We start from the raw sequence: 22048 nt of genomic DNA on the forward strand, positions 1-22048 counted from the left end.
AAATTAAAATTATAATTACCATATGATCCAGCAATCCCACTCCTGTGCCTATATCCAAAAACACTGAAAGCAGGATCTCAAAGAAATATCTGCATATCCATGTTTACAGTAGCGCTAGTCCCAATTTTACATGGTACAATTTTACATTCTACCAAGAGGCAGAAACAATCCAAATGTCCATTAATGGGTGAACAGATAAACAAACTGTGGTATATAGATACAATACAATGTTCTTTCCAGCCTTAAAAAGAAAGGAAATCCTGTCACACATTACAACATGAACGAACTCTGAGGACATTATGCTAAGTGAAATAAGTTATTCACAAAACAAATACTGTGTGATTCTACTTCCATGAGATATCTAGAGTAGTCAAATTCATAGAGACAGAGTGTAGAATAGTGGTTGCCAGGGGCTGGGAATGGGAGGAAAGGCATGTTGTTTTGTTTAATAGGTAGAGAGCTTCAGATTTGTAAGATGAAGAAGTTCTGGAGATCTGTTTCAACAATGTAAATGTACTTAACACACTACTGAACTGTACACTTAAAAATGGTTAGGACAGTAAATTTTATGCTATGTGGTTTTTTTTACAATTAAAAAAAGTAGTTAGTCTTGCACTTAGAATAGCTCTTTCACCAGTGCATGATCTGGTACCATGCACTGTTCATAAAGAAAATACTGTGTTCACTAAGTTATGCAAATATTCCAAATAGAAAGTGGGAAACTCCACTGTGTAACTGAGAAATAAAAGAGAGTGAAAAGCATGAATTACAACTTAACAATATGAAAATATTTCTGACCTTGCAAATCTCCTAAATGGGCTTCAGAGAACCCAAGGGCCCCAGACCTTGCTTTGGGAACCACTGCTCTGTGACATCACATGCATTCTGGCTGACTGACTTTTTCCTCCAACTTTAGCTTAAGAAAAACATAATTTTAATTATACTCTAATGTACTGTCTGAAGCAATTGCTTCCTATGTAAAACGTAAGTGAAGAGCAAGTAATTTTTTAGACTAAAGTAGGTTGATGCCAAAGTAACTGCTGTTTTCGCCATTACTTTCAATGTCAAAAACCGCAATTACTTTTGCACCAATCTAATACGATATACTAAAATTAATAGCAACTATTAGCTGAATGAGGCACATACATCGCTGATTTACATAAAAGCTCTTAGATTTCTTTTTATATTGCTTTACTGTTTACAAAATCACTATTGTTGGAAACTGAGATAATCCCAAACTATGAACAACATGGAACCCTTAGTCCCATCACCAGATACTTGTATAGTTTCTATCCTTCGATGACAAAAGGACCAACAACCACAGGTCACGCAGCAATATGCAGGAACCTTCAAGTGAGCTACCTGTCATCTCAGAAGGGGCAGAGACTAAAATTCTGCTGTTAAGATTCTTAATATGTTAAAGTTTCTTACGTGAGAAATGGATTAATGCCATGATCAAGAAGAAATGTAGGATGCGCATCAAGAGGAAGAGCAGGGGTTCAGTCACACTTAAGAAGAGATGAGAATGTTGAAAATAACAAAGATTTAATATCACTTTTAGGAGATCTTAACGGAAGATTTCTTTGAAAACTGAACCATATTTATACAGATGAGTAAAGATTTAGCAGTTGATATCTAAAGAGAAGATTAACAAAATAACTTGCTACTAAGGCAGAATTAACTTCCTAAGGAAACTCATTATATCCCAGGGACACAACGGCACAGTCTGAAGAAAAACAAAGCGAGGAGACTGAACTAATTTCTTCCTGTGACAATTTGATCCCAAAATTCCTACCTAGATATGCTGAAGCTTTATTATTTAATGGTATAGACTTCTAAAGACAATTCTAAAACTACAAACCAATATTTTAAACCAGAGCAGCATCACTGTAATAAGAAAATATTTCAAAATAAATGCTTCAAAAAAAGTAGTTATTAGTTTGGGTGTATCCCACCCTACTAATAAAATCAGTAATTTATTATTTACCTTAGACCTTATGCCTTAAGGAACACTTGCAAGGCAAAACTGACATTGCATGACATTTAAAAAGAACCATTCATTTCCACAAACATTCTTCAGTCAAGCTCTGTGTATAATAAAGATCACGTTTTGGTTGCTTAAATTTTGGCTCAAAGTCCAATTATCATTTACATTGTACACAATCAAAGATACACTTTCACAGAAAGATTCTAAAAGAAATGCACAGCATTCTCTTATCTTTTGTATCTGATGAGATTAACACACAGGATATTTGAGCTACTGATAACCTTAGCCATCAGAGTCCAGAAAACAGTGAGCAAAAATGTTAAAAATAACCATATTATAAATTATTAGGTGGCAAACTTCTTGGGGGGAAAATACACATCTCTATATCCCTCACACAGTTCCTTGAACCGCTTTGGATCAATTTTTGTGGTTTTCGGTGATTTAATATAATGTTTATCAAGAGGGGTGCTTGTGTTCCAATAAAAGTGAAGTATTAATAATGTAAAGTAATTTAAAAAGCATCCATTTCAATATCATTTTTAAAGCATATAATGCACAAATTATAAAAAGAACTTACCAACTCTATCAGGGAGGACTTCAAGCGCAGAAACTCTTTCATCTTTATTAAGTTCTAGTCCATAAACACAGTCAAATCCATCGTATTTTATAAGATACAAAGAAGGATTTACAGGCACCTGGTCCAGAACGGTTCCTTTCCACTGGGTAACAGGGCCATTCCCCTCTTTCCACCCATGCTGAATCCTGCAGCCTACGATGTTCCGCCGGGGCTGGGAAACAGGTTTGCTCGGACCCACACTGCTCCGATGTTTTCTGTATTCACACATATACACACATAAGGTATTATCTCAAAAGTATGCATGCCTAGAGCTAACATAACCACTGGCTAGCATGATCTCATTACAGATGGTCCCAACATATGTACAAACTCATGTTTGCCACATTCCTGCTTCAGGTGACTCAAGGTGGTTATCTTCTACCCCGTACCAGTGGTGGTGAGTAACATGGTATGTTAGTAATACCAGCTTGTTGTGCACTTCAACTGTGTACAGGCAGAAAAAACTACTAGTCAATAGCAACTTAAGCCCTACCATTAAGCATCAGGTTATCAGCTTTCTGAGTTTATTTTAATTCAATCAACTCAAAATTATCCAAGTTAATTAAAGAAGGACTGATCCATGAAATACATGTTATCAATAATCACACAGGTATATAGCTTTATATAATATCCACTTCAAATTAAAAAGAAATGTATAACTATTCAATCTCACCCATTCCCGTGCCCAAATAATTCTGCCTGTACAGGCCTAACTATAAAAATAAACTAGACAATTTTCTATTAAACTGAGGTCCAGACTAGCTTATATCAATGCACTACAGAAACATTACTTGTCTAGGAAACACATAATCTTAAAACTGAAGTTTATAACAAACAATGTAATATTACAAATTTTTGAAACATCAAACTACTTTTTTTTCTGGTTTATTATTAGCAATTGAAAAATCTACATAGAAAGTTTATAAATAATACACCTGGCTCTTGATACCAGGAAAAAAATCTTCATTTCACCTTGAAACCTTGGCTTCTTGGATGCAAGCTGAAGGCCAAAACCAAGACAACAGATGCTGATATATGCTGAGAATGAAAAGAGCTGAAAGGAATTCCATTCCCACAGTTTTATGGGTATAAAGCTCTCATTTCGTACACTATGAATAAAAGTGACTAACATCTGATATATAACACAAACAAGTTTTAAAGAAACAATTTATTGTAGGTTGTAATAGTTAAAACTAAAATTACGTATTTTCTAAATAATTTACTCTAGACCAGTAACATAAATTTAGCTAAGTCAGAGGGGAACAGGCTATGAGAGACAATAAGGAGTACTTGCCGCAGAAGGGAAGCTTCTCCCCTGGGGTGAAAAACTAAGCAAGGAGACCTGAACCTAATCAAGGAGACTGGGAAGGAGATTCACAAGGCTAAGTGCAAGACTGTAAGGCCAGAAAACTCAGGTCTGCCTAAGCCCCTCGGGACTGTGCGAAAACCCAGCAAACCTTCCTTCCAGAAAGTCAAAGCCCCTCTGAGTACACAATCCTCACTGACCAGGACAGGACCACAGGGTAAGGAAAGCAGGATTCAGGCAGAAATGAGGGTGGCAGGTCTCAGAAAGTATGACAGAGGTGGCTACATAGAGAGGTCTTAAGCTAGGAAAGCTTTCCTGGAATCCTCTCATTTACACGGGTCTGGAAGCATCACAGTTGGACAACATACGAAAGTATTTTGAGGAGGAAAGAGACTAACAATGTGACAGATGTTCTGACAGGCGGGAGAAGGCCTCAAAAACAGGCTCGTGAAGTAGATGAAAACTACTATCGAACACTGAGCAAATGACAGAAGCCACAAAAGAGAAACTGTGATGATTAATTTTATGTGTCAACTTAACTGTGCCACAGAGTGCCCAGATTAAACACTGTTCGCGGGTAGGTCGGTGCATTTATATCAGCAGACTGAACAAAGAAGACGTCCTCACCAGTGTGGGTGGCCATAATCCATTCTGTCAAGGGCTTCAATAGAACAAAAGGTAGAGGAGGGAGGAATTTACCCCTTTTTCTTCCTGCTGGCCTGCCGGAGCTGGGACATCAGTCTTCTCCTGCCCTTGGACTGGAACTGACACCACTGGGTCCCCTGGTTCTAGGCCTGCAGACTGAATTCCCCTTCCAGCTTTCCTGAGCTAGCACTCCATGGGACTTCTCAGCTTTCAAAATAGCATAAGCCAATTTCCTCTTAATAAATCTCCTTCATATTTTATCTATTTCCCAACGGTCCTATTTCCCTGAAGAACTCTAACATAAGAACATATATCAGAAACGGGAAAGATGAGAAATGAGATCGCTAGACAAGATGTGAGAACTACCAAAGTAAAGAATAATTTGAAAATTTTTTTTCAGAAATTAAGACTAGAAGAACATGAGAAGAAACAGACACCATGGGAGCATATGAGGAAAGTGGATGATGAAAAGGGGACAGATGTGGACAAAAGCAAAAAGAATTAAGAGATAGTAACAAATATTCCAACTTCTATATAATAGAAGAGCCTAAAAACTAAAATCAAAGTTCACAGAAGAGAGTACTAAAAACCGTAATTCAAGAAAACTTTCCTGAAACAAAACGCTTGAACATACAAATGCACCCCATGGGAAAACCCAGAATGACTGGCGCTAAGGCATATCCAAGTCAAATAAACGAATTTTAAAGAAAATAACACCCTTTGGGCATTTACACAAAAGGACCAAATCATGTGTAAGGGACAGACTCAAAATTTGACAGCAACACTCTATGCCAGAAGGCAACAGAGTAACAAACTTAAGGTTCTCAAGGAAAAGAAAATGTGAGCCAAGGATTTGTTCATCAGCCAAGAATGCACACTGACCTTCGAGTATGAAGGCCTCCAACAAAACTGTAATGAACATGTCAGAAGGCAGGGGACACTGTTTTTATAAAGTTACATGACAATGAGCTTCAGATAATCAAGGAACTCACAGAGAAGGTTCGGCACTGAGAGGAAGCAATGAATACATTTAACTGTACAACAAATGGTGACAAGGAGAGACAACAGTGTGTAACCGTTATCTGTTCTGATATTTCAAATTTAACACAACTCTCAAAAACAGGAGGAAAGAATATGTAAAGTAGAGTAAGTATAGTGAGTGCCTTATAAAACTTAGATCAAAAAAATAATTTAAATTAGGATTGTAGAGAGAAAGGAGATGACAAAGAGCTAAATTCAGTATTGTTCACAGTAAGGAACCTATATATATATATGTAAAACATAAAATAAATAAAAAGTCTGTAACTTTACTACTCAGAGATAGAAGAAAGTTGATTTCTAGACAACTGCATAATCTCTAGGAATATACAATAACATCCAATTGGCCTCTTCAGAAAAACAGCTGGTGAAGGAGATTACATTTCCACTTTAGAATACAAGAATCCTTTGTAGTAATACTTTTTTTCTTAAACTGACAACAAGTTACATATCTTCTTTTGATTTCTAAGCAGAAGATCCAATGAGTTACTCCCTGTACAAGATCGGGCTTTCTCCATATTTAGCGCAAAGGCTAAGGTTAGTTCCCAAACCTCACTAAGGATACAATTCAGTCATGTGTCCCATTTTGTAATTTACACAGACAATCCATGATTACTACCAAAATTATAAACAAATACAGCATCTTGACCCACATGGTAGTTAACTTTGTGTGTCAAATTTGGTTACACCACAGTACTCAGATATGTGGTCAAACACTACTCTAGATGTCTCTGTGAAAGCATTTCTTAGCTGGAATGAATGGGATTTGGATCGCAGACTATGAGCACCAGCAGACTGCCCTCATAATGTAGGTGGACCTCATCCAAGAAAAAAACTGGCCTCCCCAGAGAAGGGAGGAATTCTGCCTCCAGACTGGCTGTTCATGCTACAGCTTCAACTCTTCCCTGGGTCTCTAGATGGTTGGCTACCCTGCAGATTTTGAACTTGTTCAGTCTCCCAAATTGCATTAGCCAATTCCTTAACATAAATCTTCCCCGCTTCCCTCCCCATGTGTTTCTCTCTCTCTCTCTCTCTGAGGCATGAAATTTTCTACCCTTGATTTTCAAGAAAACCAACATAAACGTGACCTATGACAGCACAATTTTTTGTTGCCGCTGCTCCCTCCTACACTTGTTAGCAGCATTCCTCTGCAAATGGGAATTATCTGCAGTCGCTCCTGATAATGGCTAGAATCACATGTCAGAATAAGCAGTTTTTGTACTAGACATCTCCAAGGAGCAAATAAGGTCTCTTCCCTCTCGAGCATTATACAACGGGCTTGCATCTTGCCAGTCCCCCTCCTCAAACCGGACTGGGGTCCTTTAATTCTGAGGATGCATATTCCTCCCTTTTGAATTGATTTTATTTCCTCATCTTCTTATTAAGAGTTACCTTTTGCTGTAGTAAATGATACCATGAGTCTTATACTTAACATTTTGTTCTGTGTTGTCTACCTGTCTTCTGTTTTCCTCACTTTCCTCTCTTCCTATATCTGTGCCACTAGAATGAAGTTTCTTTTCACTAAAGCCTTCAATGCAAACGATGTATCTTATTTCTAGTCTTCCAGCAATTATCTTTAATGTTCCACATATTATACCTAAACTTTCATTTTTCTATTACAATCTGTGATTAATCAAAACCTATACTTTTCATCCCCCAACCAAAGCAACACTAAAACCAAACAAGAAAAAGTCTTTAGTAAAAGAAGAAAAACTTAAAACCTTACCTGCCTAATTCTACTGTATTGCTGAAATGTAGACTTTTCTTCCACAATGATATTTTTCATTTTGCTACTATAACTTTTTAATTTAGAAACAAGAAAGGTTTTTTGGTGGCTTTCGGCGTAGTATTTTCATTTTTTTCTCATGTATATTTTGTCTTTCTAGATACATCCTCTGGTAATTCTTTCAGGTAAAGTTCAGAAATACAAACTTGCTAGATTTTTGCAAGCCTCAAATTATTATTTTGCCCTCATCCCTGAATTGCCTATGTATACAAATCAGGTTCAAAATCTTTTTCCCCTCAGTACTTTGAGAGAGAAAAAAACTTTCACTGTCTTTTATAATCTAGAATTACAGACGATAAAAACCAATCTGATCCTTGTGTTCCTTTGAGGGGCAATTTTCTCTTCAAGGTATTTTATTGTTATTATTTTTGGAGGGAGTCTCACTCAGTCACCCAGGCTGGAGTATAGCGGCGCAATCTCAGCTCACTGCAACCTCCACCTCCCAGGTTCACATGATTCTCATGCCTCAGCCTCACTAGTAGCTAGGATTACAGGTGTGCACACCACACCCGGCTAATTTTTGCATTTTTAGTAAAGACAGGGTTTCACCATGTTGGTCAGGCTGGCTCAAACTCCTGGCCTCAAGTAATCCACTCCACCTCAGTCTCCCAAAGTGCTGGGTCTTCGAGGAGTTTTAGAATTTTCTTTGTTCCTAGATTCTAAAATGTCACAAAGACTTGAGACATGTGTTTTTAATTATCCCTCACAAGAAGTTGGTCAATCTAAAGACAGCAGAGCAAAATTTTCACCCATATGTAGTCTGGATTATTCTCCTCCTCCAATCCCTTTTGGACTGTCATTAGACAAATGCTAGCACTTTTAGATCAATCCTCCATGATTCAACTGCCCTCTCATATTTTTCATCTTGAAGAAATCTTTAGCTCAATTGTTAGTGAATTAAGTAAACTCTACTTTCAGCCTACTGAATATCTTGCATAATATTTTTAATGTCTAAAACCTAGTTCTTTGTCTTCATACCTTGAATGGTTTTTCTTCTCAATGAACATGCTTTCTGATATCTAAGTTTCATTTTTTCCTGATTCTTCTAGTAACTCTTTAGGATCAGGTCTCCTCTGTTTTTTACACATACATGGTGATTCCTGGCTTGTATTTCTGTTTTGACTAGTGACGGTCTTTTATGTGTTTCGTGCTCTAAGATGCCTCATGATTCTTGGTGTTCGTATTTGTAGATGCAAGTCAAGATGAAGTGGCATTTGTAGATACAACGTATGTCTTCAGTTCAAGTCAGACTCTCTGGCCTCTGAGCAGTAAATGCAGGTTCTGATGACAGAAGCCACGACCCTCATAGCTATACAGAGGCTAAGAAGTGACGGGTATCTTTAAGTCAGGAGGAGGTAAGCTGAGCATCTTCTGTTCCAATGTCAATTCTGTACAGTCAGTTTTCTTACCCTTTTAATATCTGGTGACTGTACCCAACCCATTCTATCTCTGATCCTGGCAGTAATCTGAATCTAGTTTATTTACTTTTTGGCACCAGAGTTCCTCAGTGGAGTCTTTGTTGCTATCTGCTTGAGATCTAGAAACTTCTTAGTGCTCTGGTCTGCCAGCAGGATGACCTTTTTATATTAACAGTAACAAAAACTTAGAATTTTGATAATTTCATCATAATTTTACTACAAATTATGATGAAGTACTATTTTCTATCTGCGTATAAAATGAATAAAACCTTTCTAGTGATTAGTTTGGCAATATCTGTCCGAAGTCTTACCATTTGGAGTTTCCATTGTTCCAGTGAGTCCACATCTACAAACTTATCCAAAGAAAATAATAACGGATGTGCACAAAGATATTACTAACGGGGGAAACTAAACATATAAAATGTTTAACAATAGGCCCCATTAATTTAAAAGTTCAGAGCGTATCTCTATGATGAACTATATACGTATTAAAAATCATGAAAAAGAATTTAATTTTAAAGAAATGAGGTCTTGCTATGCTGCCCAAATTGTCCTCAAACTCCTGGGCTCAAGCAATCCTCTTGCTTTGGCCTCCCAACTAGCTGGAACTACGTAGGGGTGCCTGCCACCATGCCCAGCTAATTTTTAATTTTTTGTACAGACAGGGTCTCACTATGTTGCCCAGCCTGGTCTCAAACTCTGGGGCTCAAGCAATCCTCCCACATTGGCCTCCCAAAGTGCTGGGATTAGAAGTGTGAACCACTGTACCCAGTCTTAAAAACTTTTCATTTTAAAAACCCACAGGTGTAAAACATATGGCCACATGAAAAATTTTTACACACAATCCTTACAGGTATGTAGGAAGAAGTTTTTAAAAATATACATTAAATCATTAACAATCTCTGGGAGATGGCATTATAAATAAGTTTTCTTCCTCTCTGTTTACCTGTTTTTTCAAAATTTTCTACAACTTAAGTATTTCACTTTTGCAGCCACATAAAACACAATTGTTTTTTCCGAGACGGCGTTTCACTCTTGTTGCCCAAGCTGAAGTGCAATGGCGCGATCTCAGCTCACCACAACCTCCGTCTCCCGGGTTCAAGCAATTCTCCTGCCTCAGCCTCCCAAGCAGCTGGGATTACAGGCATGTGCCACCACGCCCGGCTAATTGTGTATTTTTAGTAGAGATGTCATGTTGATCAGGCTGGTCTCAAACTCCTGACCTCAGGTCATCCGCCAGCCCTGGCCTCCTGAAGTGCTGGGATTACAGGTGTGAGCCACCGTGCCCAGCAAATCACAATTTTTAATTACTGCTACATTCATGCAATGTGTATACTAATTCGGCAAGAAATTTATATAAAAACAGATTTGCATATTTTAAGGATGGCAATTCCTACATTTATTTCTATTGCCTTTTTGTGATTCAAGAGCAATTCTTCTTTCAGAATGTAACTTTGTCGTTTCCAAAAGAAGGATTAAAGAATATCTGTTACAGATACTATTTCTGTCCAATTTTTTTAATGAATAACTACATTTGACTGAAAAGGCAAAGGAAACAAAGGTAATTTTCCCCTCAAGGCTGAAGGCAAAAAACGAGTTATTTAATAACATACTAATTGTTAAATCTGGAGTCCAGCTTTCCAATTACGGGACCTTGAACGCACAAGCTGCTGAGCAGCCAAAGTTCACAAGGCAGAGTGTTTAAACAAACCGAGACTGTGCTCACTGCTAAGAGCACTGAACTATGGAAGCCGTTAACAAATTTATTTCAGTTCTTCCAACTAGTACCTACTTGAAGACAGGTTTAGATACACTAACAATATCTGATATTTGATGTAGATTACTGAAGCTAGGTGAGGAATGCCAAGATTTATGATATACTATTATATATTTTTCTGTATATTTAAAATCTCCCACAGTAAAAAGTTATTTATATACGGAACAATTTCCTAAAAGATATTTTAATTTCTTATCACTTATTAGTTCTAAAAAATAATTTTAAAAAACTATTAATAACAAAAGTTAAAGCTTACTTACATGAGCTGAAATAGTGTATATAAAAGCAAACTACTAGGAATTACTAGAAAGGAAATAAAATGACCAAACACCCTTTGGTCATATCTGGATCATTCAGTCTAAGAATACCCCAAATAGAGTAAACTGATTAGCAACTTAAATGTGATTTAAAATGAAGGTTCTTTGAATATAGTGATTTTAATTTAAATACTCTCTGGATATGTATATTGTTAAAAGCCCTTCAGTCTGTTTTATTTTCTTGGAAAAGGTGTAAAATATTCTTACTCTCATTTATCAGTTACTAACATCCCCTCACAGGGCAATACTGTAAAACAAATATCAAGATACTTCATTCAACCTGGGACATCTTAAAATGCAGTCAGAATTAAACATCTATAACCTCTTTTATTGTTTCATAACTCCAGAAGCTATTTCTTGAAACAATTCAAGAAAAAAAATAAAGTGATTGAAAGGTATTTAGCATCATTAGGGATAAGCTGGTATCAGTGTAACAGCTAAAAACACTTTTCTTGTAGTTTCAATGTGAGTAAATGGTGAATAATTACACAGCACTACAACCACCTTTCACGGCTATAATTTTGTGTACTAATTTCCAACCACAATTTAACTTAGTTCTCCAATGTGCTTAAGATACCATTCCAGGGCGGGCACGGTGGCTCACGCTTGTAATCCCAGCACTTTGGAAGGCCGGGCGGGTGGATCACCTGAGGTTGTGGGTTCGAGACCAGCCTGACCAACATGGAAAAACCCTGTCTCTACTAAAAATATAAAATTAGCCGGGCGTGGTGACACATGCCTGTAATCCCAGCTACTCAGGAGGCTGAGGCAGAAGAATCCCTTGAACCAGGAGGCGGAGGCTGCAGTGAGCCGAGATCGTGCCATTGCACTCCAGTCTGGGCAACAAGAGCAAAACTCTGTCTCAGGGGAAAAAAAAAAAAAAAAACATTCCAACAACGATTTAGGCCAGTGCTCCTCAAATTTCAGCATGCATGTGGATCATCTGGAGATCCTCTAATGAGACTCTCCAAATCAGCCCCCAAAGCCTCTTGGATTCAGCAGCCTGAAGAGGAACCAAAGAATTCCTATAAGCTCCCAAGTGCCAAACTGATGCTGCAGTCAATCCACGAACCACACCTTGGGTAGCACTGATTTAGAACATATGTGTTCATGTTCCCAAAAAAGTAAACTGAGATTGTAGGAAACATTATGTACTCTTCTCAATACTTCAAAGTACCATCACTTTGTGCTGAAGTCTTGTGTTGAAAAACCTGTTTAGGAGTGCAAAAGGCTTATTGGGGAAAAAATAAGACAAATAAAGAAATGGAAAGGAAAGGAAAGAAAAAAGATCATCTTTTTACCTAGACTCCCTTAATGGCTTGAATTAATTCCTATTCCTAATCAGCATTTAAATATCTAATCTTGGTAGCCAATATTTACAGACATCATACATGTTAAATTTTCAACAATCACAATTCTACCACATACCTGTAAATGCCTGTCATACACTGTATACTAGGTTGTAAGACTTAATTCCTGATACTCTTGGTCTATTTGGTATTGTTATAAAGCAATTCTCCTACTCTGGGCTATGGTAGATTTTAGAAGAAAAGACCGGTTAAATCAAGATAACTTTCTTTTTGCAAGATGCAAACCAGAAAGAGAGGGAAAAACCTGCTTTGCTGGTAACTGTTATTCAATAAAAGTTCTATGCCAAGTACTGTCATTTCCCAGATTAAAATGTCAACAATAAAACAAGATAGATCCTAAAAAAGTCAGTTCTTCATCCACATTAGCATGGTTCCTTTCACTACTTTGTCTACACACTGTGTACTTCGGGAATACCAGAGATGTCCACGGCAAACATTCCAACAGCTTTAGGGCCTCCAAGTGCTACTCTCATTGCTGGCATGAATGACTTACTGCAAGGAGATTAAAAAGCATTCAATGTTCTGACCAACTTAAGACTGTAAACACCATGGTGCACATAGATGCCCGCACCAAGAGTTACCCAGTCTTCATGTTCACGACTGAAATAACCAATTTCTGAGAAGAGAAAGCAAAACGTGCAGTTCAGTAAATATGGCATGGTACTTAATAACATGGGCTCTGGAATCAGACTGTCCTATTTGAGTCCTAGCTCAATCACCTACTAGCTGCATGACCTTGGACAGGTTACTTAATGCCTTCATGCATCAGTCTCCTCATCTGCAATAAGGGGTCATAGTTCCTACTTGACAGGGCTATCATGAAAACTACATGAGAACACACCAGGGACAAGGTGGAGTACAACGACATTTTTGCCAGTGACTAGTATTTGTGTCTTATAAAATGGGAGGGAAAAAAATCCCTGGAAATACCTCTATTTAGTGTTTAGCAGATTCTAGTCCACTTTCTAAGTTGGTGAAAAATATACCAAAATCCAATCACCCCTCTCAACAGGTAGCATGGAATGGAAATCTATTCCCTATTCAAATTGCAGGATGGGGGAGGGAATTTACATTTGAAAACTGAAAAGTAGTAATAAATTTGTCTTAGACACCCCCCAACTACATTTTCCCTCCAAGATGTACTTTTAGGCTGGGCACGGTGGCTCACGCCTATAATCCCAGCCCTTTGGGAAGCTGAGGTAGGTGGATCACTTGAGGTCAAGAGTTCAAGACTGACCTGGCCAACATGGTGAAACCCCATCTATACTAAAAATTCAAAAATTAGCTGGGCGTGCTGTGGCTCGCCTGTGGTCTCAACTACTTAGGAAGCTAAGGCAGGAGAACCAGTTGAACCTAGGAGGTGGAGGTTGCAGTGAACCAAGATTGCAACATTGCACTCCAGCCTAAGCAATAGAGCAAGACTCCGTTTCAAAAAAAAAAAAAAAACCAGATGTATTTTTACTGCAAATGTTTGTCCCAAATCATGGACAGCCCAGAAAGGTGTATCCACCAGTTCCACCAAAAACACTGCAAGGTTCTCGGCCTATAGGAAAAAAACAAGCTTGCTTCCATTTTCTTAAAAAACAAAAACCCAGCTATATAATGTTTCCTGTGTGGTCTCAGTACTTCACACCAGACTCCCTGAACCTTCCTAACACCTTCAGGGACAGGTGCTACTGCTCACTCAGTGCAGTTCTGTGACTTTTCCCTCAAGCAACCAGAGGTTCTTTCTTGGCCCCCCAATACTGACTTGAGAAGAGACAGAAGGGGTGGCCACCGTCACTGAGCCCCAGTGTCAAGCCAGGTGACCCTTATTCCTTGCAACTCCCGTGAGTCAAAAGTGGAGAAAGTGAAGGGGAGAGGGATGCTATAGTTCTGTGTTTTTCTATATTTGATTTTCATAAAAATTGCATTTTAGAAAGGAATCTATGCTAAAAAGCTGTAAACCTCATTGTTCCAGTTCAATACCTTGATTTTAGACAGGATTAAGCCAACCTTAGATACATTAAGGAACTTCCACAGGCCTAACAGCCAGACTCCATCAGGCTTCCTAATTCGCCTGGGAGAGCCTGCCTCCCGACCAGGCAGCCTCTTCAAAGCTCCATGCAGCCATCCCTGCTCACTCCATGTGAAAACCATTCATAATCATCATTCATGAATGCAGAAACTTCTGTTTCAGCCTTTCCTTCTACCCATCTTCAGATTCACACTGAGAATAGGAAAACGGGACTCACAACTTTTCCTTTCAGTTTCTCCCTTTTGCTAGAGTGTAATATGCTCAAGGCTTCCAGTCCTCAAGACAAGTATGTGTGCCTGTGAAAGCACTAAATCAAGGTCCCCAAATGTGGAACATACAGGATGAGAGACTTTTTCAGTTACTATGCATATGAACTTCAGGTGTTTCGTTTCTTATGCTTTAGGGAATCCAACCTATGAATTAATGAACAGTATTGCCTATTAGGATGAGGCAGATGGAATCTTACTGCACAAATAACACGCCCAAGAGCTCAAACCTATTAATATCTGAAATCCTAAGTAAATGAACTTTTAATCATAGATGATTAGAAAGTATGGAAAAATGATTAGAATGCACAATAATATTCTAAAAGCCTTTAACTTAATTTGCAAAATCTATTTTGAATGAACTGTTCTGGTCTTGCAAAGTTAAGGTTTAACTTGCCTTTGTCCCCATTGTATTTAAGTTTTTCATCATTATCTAATATTTATGGCTTACATTTGTTTTTATTGTTATGCTTTATTTGTGGCAAGACACAGCTTAGCATTTATAGTAATTAAGTGATAATGAGCAGAAACATATCACTGGATATGGCAAAACCATGAAGATGATGAGCACATGGATAAAATTCGAGAGACTATTAAGCCTCAGAGATACAAGAACTTACGTAGCTTACCTCCACATTTTTACTTTCCAGGTAGTTTCTTATGCTAAATATTACAAATATTTGTATTATGTATCACGTACACATTTTGGAGACTTTTGTTTGGTCCAATCACTAACAATTACTGAAGGGCATTCATCCAGCCCTTCCCTGATACCCAAGAGGCCTCACATCCTCTTCAGCTATTACAGTGTGGTATCTAAGGGGCATACACTTTCAATACCAATATTTTGGGGAAACATGTTTTAAAGAGTGCCTCACATGGTGCTAGGGTCAAGGAGTGTCTTCTCCATATTTAATCATCTATGACTAAGAAGAGTCTTACAATCAGAACAGATTGTTAGAGTGACATTTCCAGTTTGTAATGGCATAGTCACCAGTATAGGCTAGACAGTTGTGAAATCAATTATATATAATAAAGTAAAAGTGAATATTATAATTGAAGACATTAACAGAATCTTAATTTTCTTTTTTGGATGTAACTATGTCACACACAAAAAAAATTTAGGGAAAAAAGTGGCTTCTGTAAGCTGGTATTTATAGAATTTGGGATTGAGAACACATTGTCAGTTTAAATACATGGCTACTGCATTATCTTTTAACATGGATATGCTTTCCCTAAATTCATAAGCTTTTCCTTCATATGAAAATGCTATAAAAGAGTGAGCGTGTGACCACATTAGGCAGGCCCTCCCAGCATAAGACATGGTCTCTGCCCAAAAGGAACTCCTTGTCAAACAGTGGACCAAGACCAGGAGAGAAAGCCTGCACACAAGGCCCACACAGGCATTACAAGAGAGAAGAGGGAAAGGTTCACCATGCACCTGCCACATTTATTACAACAGTTTTCCTTCCATTGGCCCAGTTCCCATTAAACTGGAGATAGATCATGTCCCAAAGGCTTTTAAAGGCTGAAGGGTAGAACTGGCACACTTCAGCCAGGCCAAGGGGAAGGGAACAGAGAAGATGACTACATACTATTCCTCATCGCACACTACATCTCCTGTGAGCTAGGAAGCCCCCAATCACAGGGGAGGGCGCCTTACCCAGGTGATCTTCTTTGCTGCGTAACAAAAGGTCACAAAACACTATTCTAGAACCAGTTTCAGAACTGCTTACTTGTGAGATGTCCTCTTCTTCATCATGTTGGCAGATACTCCAGCATGGCCTGTAAGAGAGATGCACATACAGTCGATGAAAACCAGATTTAAGAATACCTCAGAAGGCAGGAAATCTTAACTTCTGAAAAACTGCTATACAGAACATGAAAAGACACCATTACCAGCAAACATGTAAGAAAGCCATTTGTTTACTGAACTTTTAAAAAGGAGATACACACAAGAGATTCTTGAAAGACAAAATAGCAGAGGCAACAGTTCTCTAACCCCTCAAATCAGCCATAAAAGCACAAAACCAGAATTGCATGGACAAGAACTACAAGAAAAACTAAGTGTCAGTCTGGTGTGGAGGCTCATCCCTGTAATCCCAGCACTCTGAGAGGCCAAGGCAAGAGGGTGGCTGAGGCCAGGAGTTCGAGACAGGCCTGGGTAACATAGCAAGACCTTGTCTCTACAAAAAAAAAAGAATGAGCCAGGTGTAGTGGTACGCACCTGTGGTCTTAGACACTCAGGAGGCTGAGGTGTGGGGAACACTTGAGCCCAGGAAGTCGAGGTTGCAGTGAGCTGTGTTTGTGCCACTGCAGTCCAGTCTGGGTGACAGAGCAAGACCTTGTCTCAAAAAAACAAAAACAAACAAACAAAAAAACCTAACCGGGCACAGTGGCTCAGGCCTGTAATTCCAACACTTTGGGAGGCCAAGTTGGGTTGATTACCTGAAGTCAGGAGTTTGAGACCAGTCTGGCCAAGATGGTGAAACCCTGTCTCTCCTAAAAATACAAAAATTAGCCAGGCGTGGTGGTGTATGCCTGTAATCCAGCTACTTGGGAGGCTGAGGTGGGAGGACTGCTTAAAGCCAGGAGGCAGAGAGGTTGCAGTGAGCCAAGATGGCACTACTGCACTCCAGCCTGAGCAACAGAGTGAGACCCTGTCTCACAAAAACAAAACAAAACAAGACTAAGTGACAATCCTAGCCATAAAGTCCTAAATGGTACAGAACTGTCTTACTGTCATAAACAACTGAAAAACAGGATGAAATATATGAAACACCTGGTTTCAGATGCTGGCCGACAGGCAGCACAGGTGTGTGGGATCTGGGAGCAGAAAATACACATGGGGAACCCTGCACAGGCCCTGACCTCATTCCTGAAAGCAATTTTTGGGCATGGTGTATGAAGGGGGAACCAAGAACACTATCCTTTTACCATGTCGTGAGTCAGTCTGGAGTTGGGAAGGGTGGGCTGGCTGGAATTTGTGGAACTACACGTGGGCAAGAAGGGATCTACTCAGAAGGGAAGCTCAAGAAGTCTGCTTTTGGGGGTGGATGTCTTAAGTCTTTGGCTAACACAAACCTGCACATAATTCTGAGAAGTCACCAAGGGACAGTTGTCCACATTACATCGTCACCTCTTAACACTTGGGGCAATCAATAAAAATGGCAACAGATGGCCCTAACTAGGAACTATGAGGAAGCCTGGAACAAAAGCTCAGCACCTGCTTGCCAAAATAGACTCCAATACTCTCTAAAGGGCATCAACAAAGTCCCAACACTCAACAACACGAGGTTTCAAACGTTCAACACCAACAAAAATTATTAGACACAAAAAAATTAGCAGATTGTAATTACATAATCGAGTTGGCTATGAGTGAAATAAAGTATTTAGCAGGCAAGGACATTGAGAACATTAATAAATATGTTAAAATATTTAAAGGAAAATAAAAATACTTAAAATACAAAATGGAAAATATAAAGAAAACAAATGAAATTAGTGAAAAACACACAATCTGAAATTTAAAATTCACTGAATGTGAGATACAAAGATCGTTGACTTTGACACACAGCAATACAAACTACTCAAAATAGCACACAAAGAAAACCTGGAAGAAAATGAGCACAACCTCAGTGACCTTTAGGACAATATCAACTGGCCTAACACATAGGAAAGCAGAATCCAAGACAAAGAGTAGAGAGAGGAGTGAGGGGAAAATATAATGGTAGAAAGCTGTCCAGATGTGATAAAATGCATATAACCACAGGGCTAACAAGCTCAGCAAAGCCCAAGTAAGATCAAAAACAAAGGAAACCACACCAAGGCACTTCATCATCAAATTTCTAAAAACCAATGATACAAATAAGTTTTTTTAAATAGCTAAAGAACAGAAGATACATTAAATATAGGAAAACAAAAATAAAACTGGCTCCAAAATTGATGTCAGAAACAACGTAAGCCTGAAGACAGTGGAATAAATCTTTAAGGCGCTAAAAAATAAGCAAACCAGGCTGGTGCAGTGGCTCACGCCGGTAATCCCAGCACTTTGGGAGACTGAGGGGGGCGAATCACATGAGGTCAGGAGTTCAAGACCAGCCTGGCTAACACAGTGAAACCCTGTTTCTACTAAAAATACAAAAAATTAGGTGGGTGTGGTGGCGCACGCCTGTAATCCCACCTACTCGGGAGGCTGAGGCAGGAGAATCGCTTGAACCCAGGAGGCAGAGGTTGCAGTGAGCCAAGATTGTGTCACTGCACTCCAGCTTGGGCAAGAAGAGCAAAACTCTGTCCAAAAAAAAAAAAGCAAACCAACTTACCTATGGACTTAAAATGCTATATTCAGCAAAAAATACCTTCTACTTGCAACACATTGATAATTAAACTAAATGGAAACAGTCTAATTGTACCAATTAAGACTATAAAGGGAAAAGCCAAACAAATTAGCTTCAAGACAAACAATGTTACCACAAATCAAAGGACAATTCCAAATTCTAAAAGAGTGAATTAATTAAAAAGCCATAATAATCTTAAATGCATATGAACTCAATTACAGAATACTGAAACACATGAAGTAAATCTGACAGAAAGACAAAGACATATCCATAATTATACTTAATTATACAACTCTCTTCTCTCAGCAGTTGATATAACAAGTGGATAGGAAAATCAGAAAGATTATCATGAATATGCCAATCAAAAAAATAGAAAAATTTAAAAGAAAATCAAAAGGAATATAGAAGACCTGAACAACCTGAACAACCAACCTTACTTAGTAAAGAATACTAAACCATTAACACCAAAATAGTTTTCCAAGTTCACAGGGAAACATTCACTCAGATACATACTTCTGAATCATACAGGTCTCAGGCGGAGCATGGTGGCTCACATCTGTAATCCAGCACTTTAGGAGAGGCCAAGGTGGGCGGATCACTTGAGGTCAGGATTTTAAGACAAGCCTGGCCAACAAGGTGAAACGCTGTCTCTACCAAAAATACAAGGGGGGAAAAAAAGAAAAAAAAAAGCCAGGCATGGTGGTGGGCACTTGTAATTCCAGCTAAGGCAGGAGAATTGCTTGAAACTGAGATGTGGAGGTTGCAGTGAGCCAAGATCACGCCACTGCACTCCAGCCCAGAGCAAGACTCCATCTCAAAACAACAATAACAATAATAATAATAATAAAAGTCTCAACATGTTTAAGACAATACAATCTGAAATCAAAGTTTACAGTTCTTCCATGGAGACTAAAACTGGGAGATGGGCTGACTGCCAAGAACCGCTCTGCCCACTTCACCCAGCATGTTCACACGCACTGAGACGTGGACAGAAGCTCAATAATAGCTAATGGGTGAAGAATTAAGCATGTGATGGCCTCAAACAGCGAAGACAAGATACAGACTGGAAGCAGGAGCAAGTCTACCTGAAGCATCCCTGGAACATGTCTGGTCTTAGAGTAGACAAGGATGGAAGGAGGTAAGAAATGAAAAAAAGAGAAGTAAAAGTAAAAAGTCTTTCAAGAGCTATTAGAATTGCACCAGGTGTCAAGAACCCTTTTCAATCCCCAACATACACACAACCCCACACTGGATGTACTGAGTGGTGGGTTCTAGGAAAGGGTGCCTCAAATGCTAAACATCCCCCTATGTCCCCAGAGTCAACACTTCCATTTAGAAGAAACAGAATTTTGCTATATATCACTCAAGAAAAGGTAAGCCATTCATAATCAAAGAATTGAGAAAAATGAAAGTGAGCAGCACCACTACCCCTGAAATGATCTGAGATCTAAAATGATTATAAAGAATTGGCATCTCCAAGGAAACTGAAGATATTATAACAACAGAACGGGAACAAGAGTCCATGAAAAGGGAAAGCAGCTCCTGAAAATTAAAAAATAAATAAAGAGAATCTGGCATTTAAAAAGCTTGCAAGTTAACTAATTTGTCCATAAAAAGTTAAACAAACTAAAAAAAGCAGCAACTTCTTCGACTAGTCAGCGAACTAAGGTCACAAGACAAACTGTCCGCAAAACTGGAGAGACAGGCAGAGACAGAGAATCACAACTTACTAGATCAGAAACCTCCACACAGGAACCAGGGCCATGGTAAGAAAAACCTAAACTGCAACCGACATCGCTGGAGAATCAGCACGGGCAAGTCTGACAAAAACTTCAGGGGTTGGGGACTGTCTTAAGAGGACCCCCACACTTTCCTGAATTTTTCCTCTACAAGCTGGAGAAGCTGGTCAAGCCATCCTGTCCCACAAGGGGTGGGGATGGGGAGACTGAGAAGCACAAGCAAAGGTCACAACCCAGGGGTACAAGCCTCATGAAAAGATTGACAGGCAATCATAGGACTACAGACTGCTTCCCCTCCCCAGTACACCTTACCACCACCCTGCTAAAGACCTATTATTACCACAGCTCCTCTTACCCAGACATCATGTGCGCCTTTCAACAAGAAATCACAGGCTTATTGAAATGCAAAAAGTAGTATTAAGAGACAAAACAAGCATCAGAACCAGACTCAACTAGGCAGGGAAGTACCAACTAGGTCTGTTAATTCGACCCAGACCAGGAATTTAAATGAACTATAATTAATATGCTAAAGTCACTAACGAGTAATACAGACAACATGAAAGAATAGATGGGCAATATATACAGAAATGGAACTTCTAATATTCAAAGAAAGCTATGAATAAACACTTTAACAAAAGCGAAGAATGCCTTTCAGATACAGGCTTATTAGTAAACTGGACAGGACGAACCAAAGAACGTCTGAGTTTAAAAGCATGTTAATAGGAACTTCCAAAACTGAAAAGCAGAGAAAAACCCCTGAATATCCAAGAACTATGGGACAAGTACAAAAGGCATAACTTACACATTATGGAAATACAAGTAGGTAAAGGAAGAAAGGAACAGAAGCAATGTAAAGCAAAGACTGGGGTTTTTTTTTTTTTTTTTTGAGTCTTGCTCTGTCGCCCAGCCTGGAGGGCAGTGGGTATGTACCATCTCGGCTCACTGCAACCTCTGCCTCCCAGGTTCAAGCGATTCTCCTGCCTCAGCCTCCCAAGTAGCTGCGACTACAGGCATGTGCCACCCCAGCTAATTTTTGTATTTTTAGAAGAGATGGGGTTTCACCATGGTGGTCAGGCTGGTCTTGGCCTCCCAAAGTGCTGGGATTACAGGCGTGAGCCACCACGCCCGGCCAAGACTGAGATTTCCCAGAAATTAATGCCAGACACCAAACCACAAATCCAGGAAGCTCAGAGAATGCCAAGTTGAATAAATGGCAGAAAAAAACTACACCAAAGAGTATCATATTCAAACTGCAGAAAAATCAAAGGTAAAGAAAAAAAAAAATCTTCGCTGGGCATGGTGGCTCACACCTGTAAACCCACTGCTTTGGGAGGCCGAGGTAGGTGGATCACTTGAGGTCAGGAGTTTGAGACCCACCTGGCCAATAAGGTGAAAATCCATCTCTATAAAAATATAAAAATTAACCAGTAAT

The 22048-nt window shown here is 39.0% G+C and overlaps 1 protein-coding gene across 6 annotated transcripts in view; it reads right to left on the minus strand.

Moving 5' to 3' along the window:
* The window catches only part of SPIN1 (spindlin 1), a 95800-nt gene that overhangs the window by 25270 nt on the left and 48482 nt on the right, over positions 1-22048 (minus strand). For all 6 annotated transcript variants that reach the window (XR_003306981.2, XM_026448551.2, XM_026448554.1 and 3 more), the window contains 2 exons: positions 16280-16328; positions 2565-2818 (listed from right to left, as the gene is read on the minus strand). Coding sequence is in view for 5 of the 6 variants with exons in the window: in XM_026448551.2 (XP_026304336.1) it covers positions 2565-2818; positions 16280-16328 (303 nt within the window). In the remaining variant the exon portion in view is untranslated. The remainder of the gene's footprint in view (positions 1-2564; positions 2819-16279; positions 16329-22048) is intronic.

This window comes from Piliocolobus tephrosceles, chromosome 14 (genome assembly GCF_002776525.5).
Source record: "Piliocolobus tephrosceles isolate RC106 chromosome 14, ASM277652v3, whole genome shotgun sequence".
Lineage (NCBI taxonomy): Eukaryota > Metazoa > Chordata > Mammalia > Primates > Cercopithecidae > Piliocolobus > Piliocolobus tephrosceles.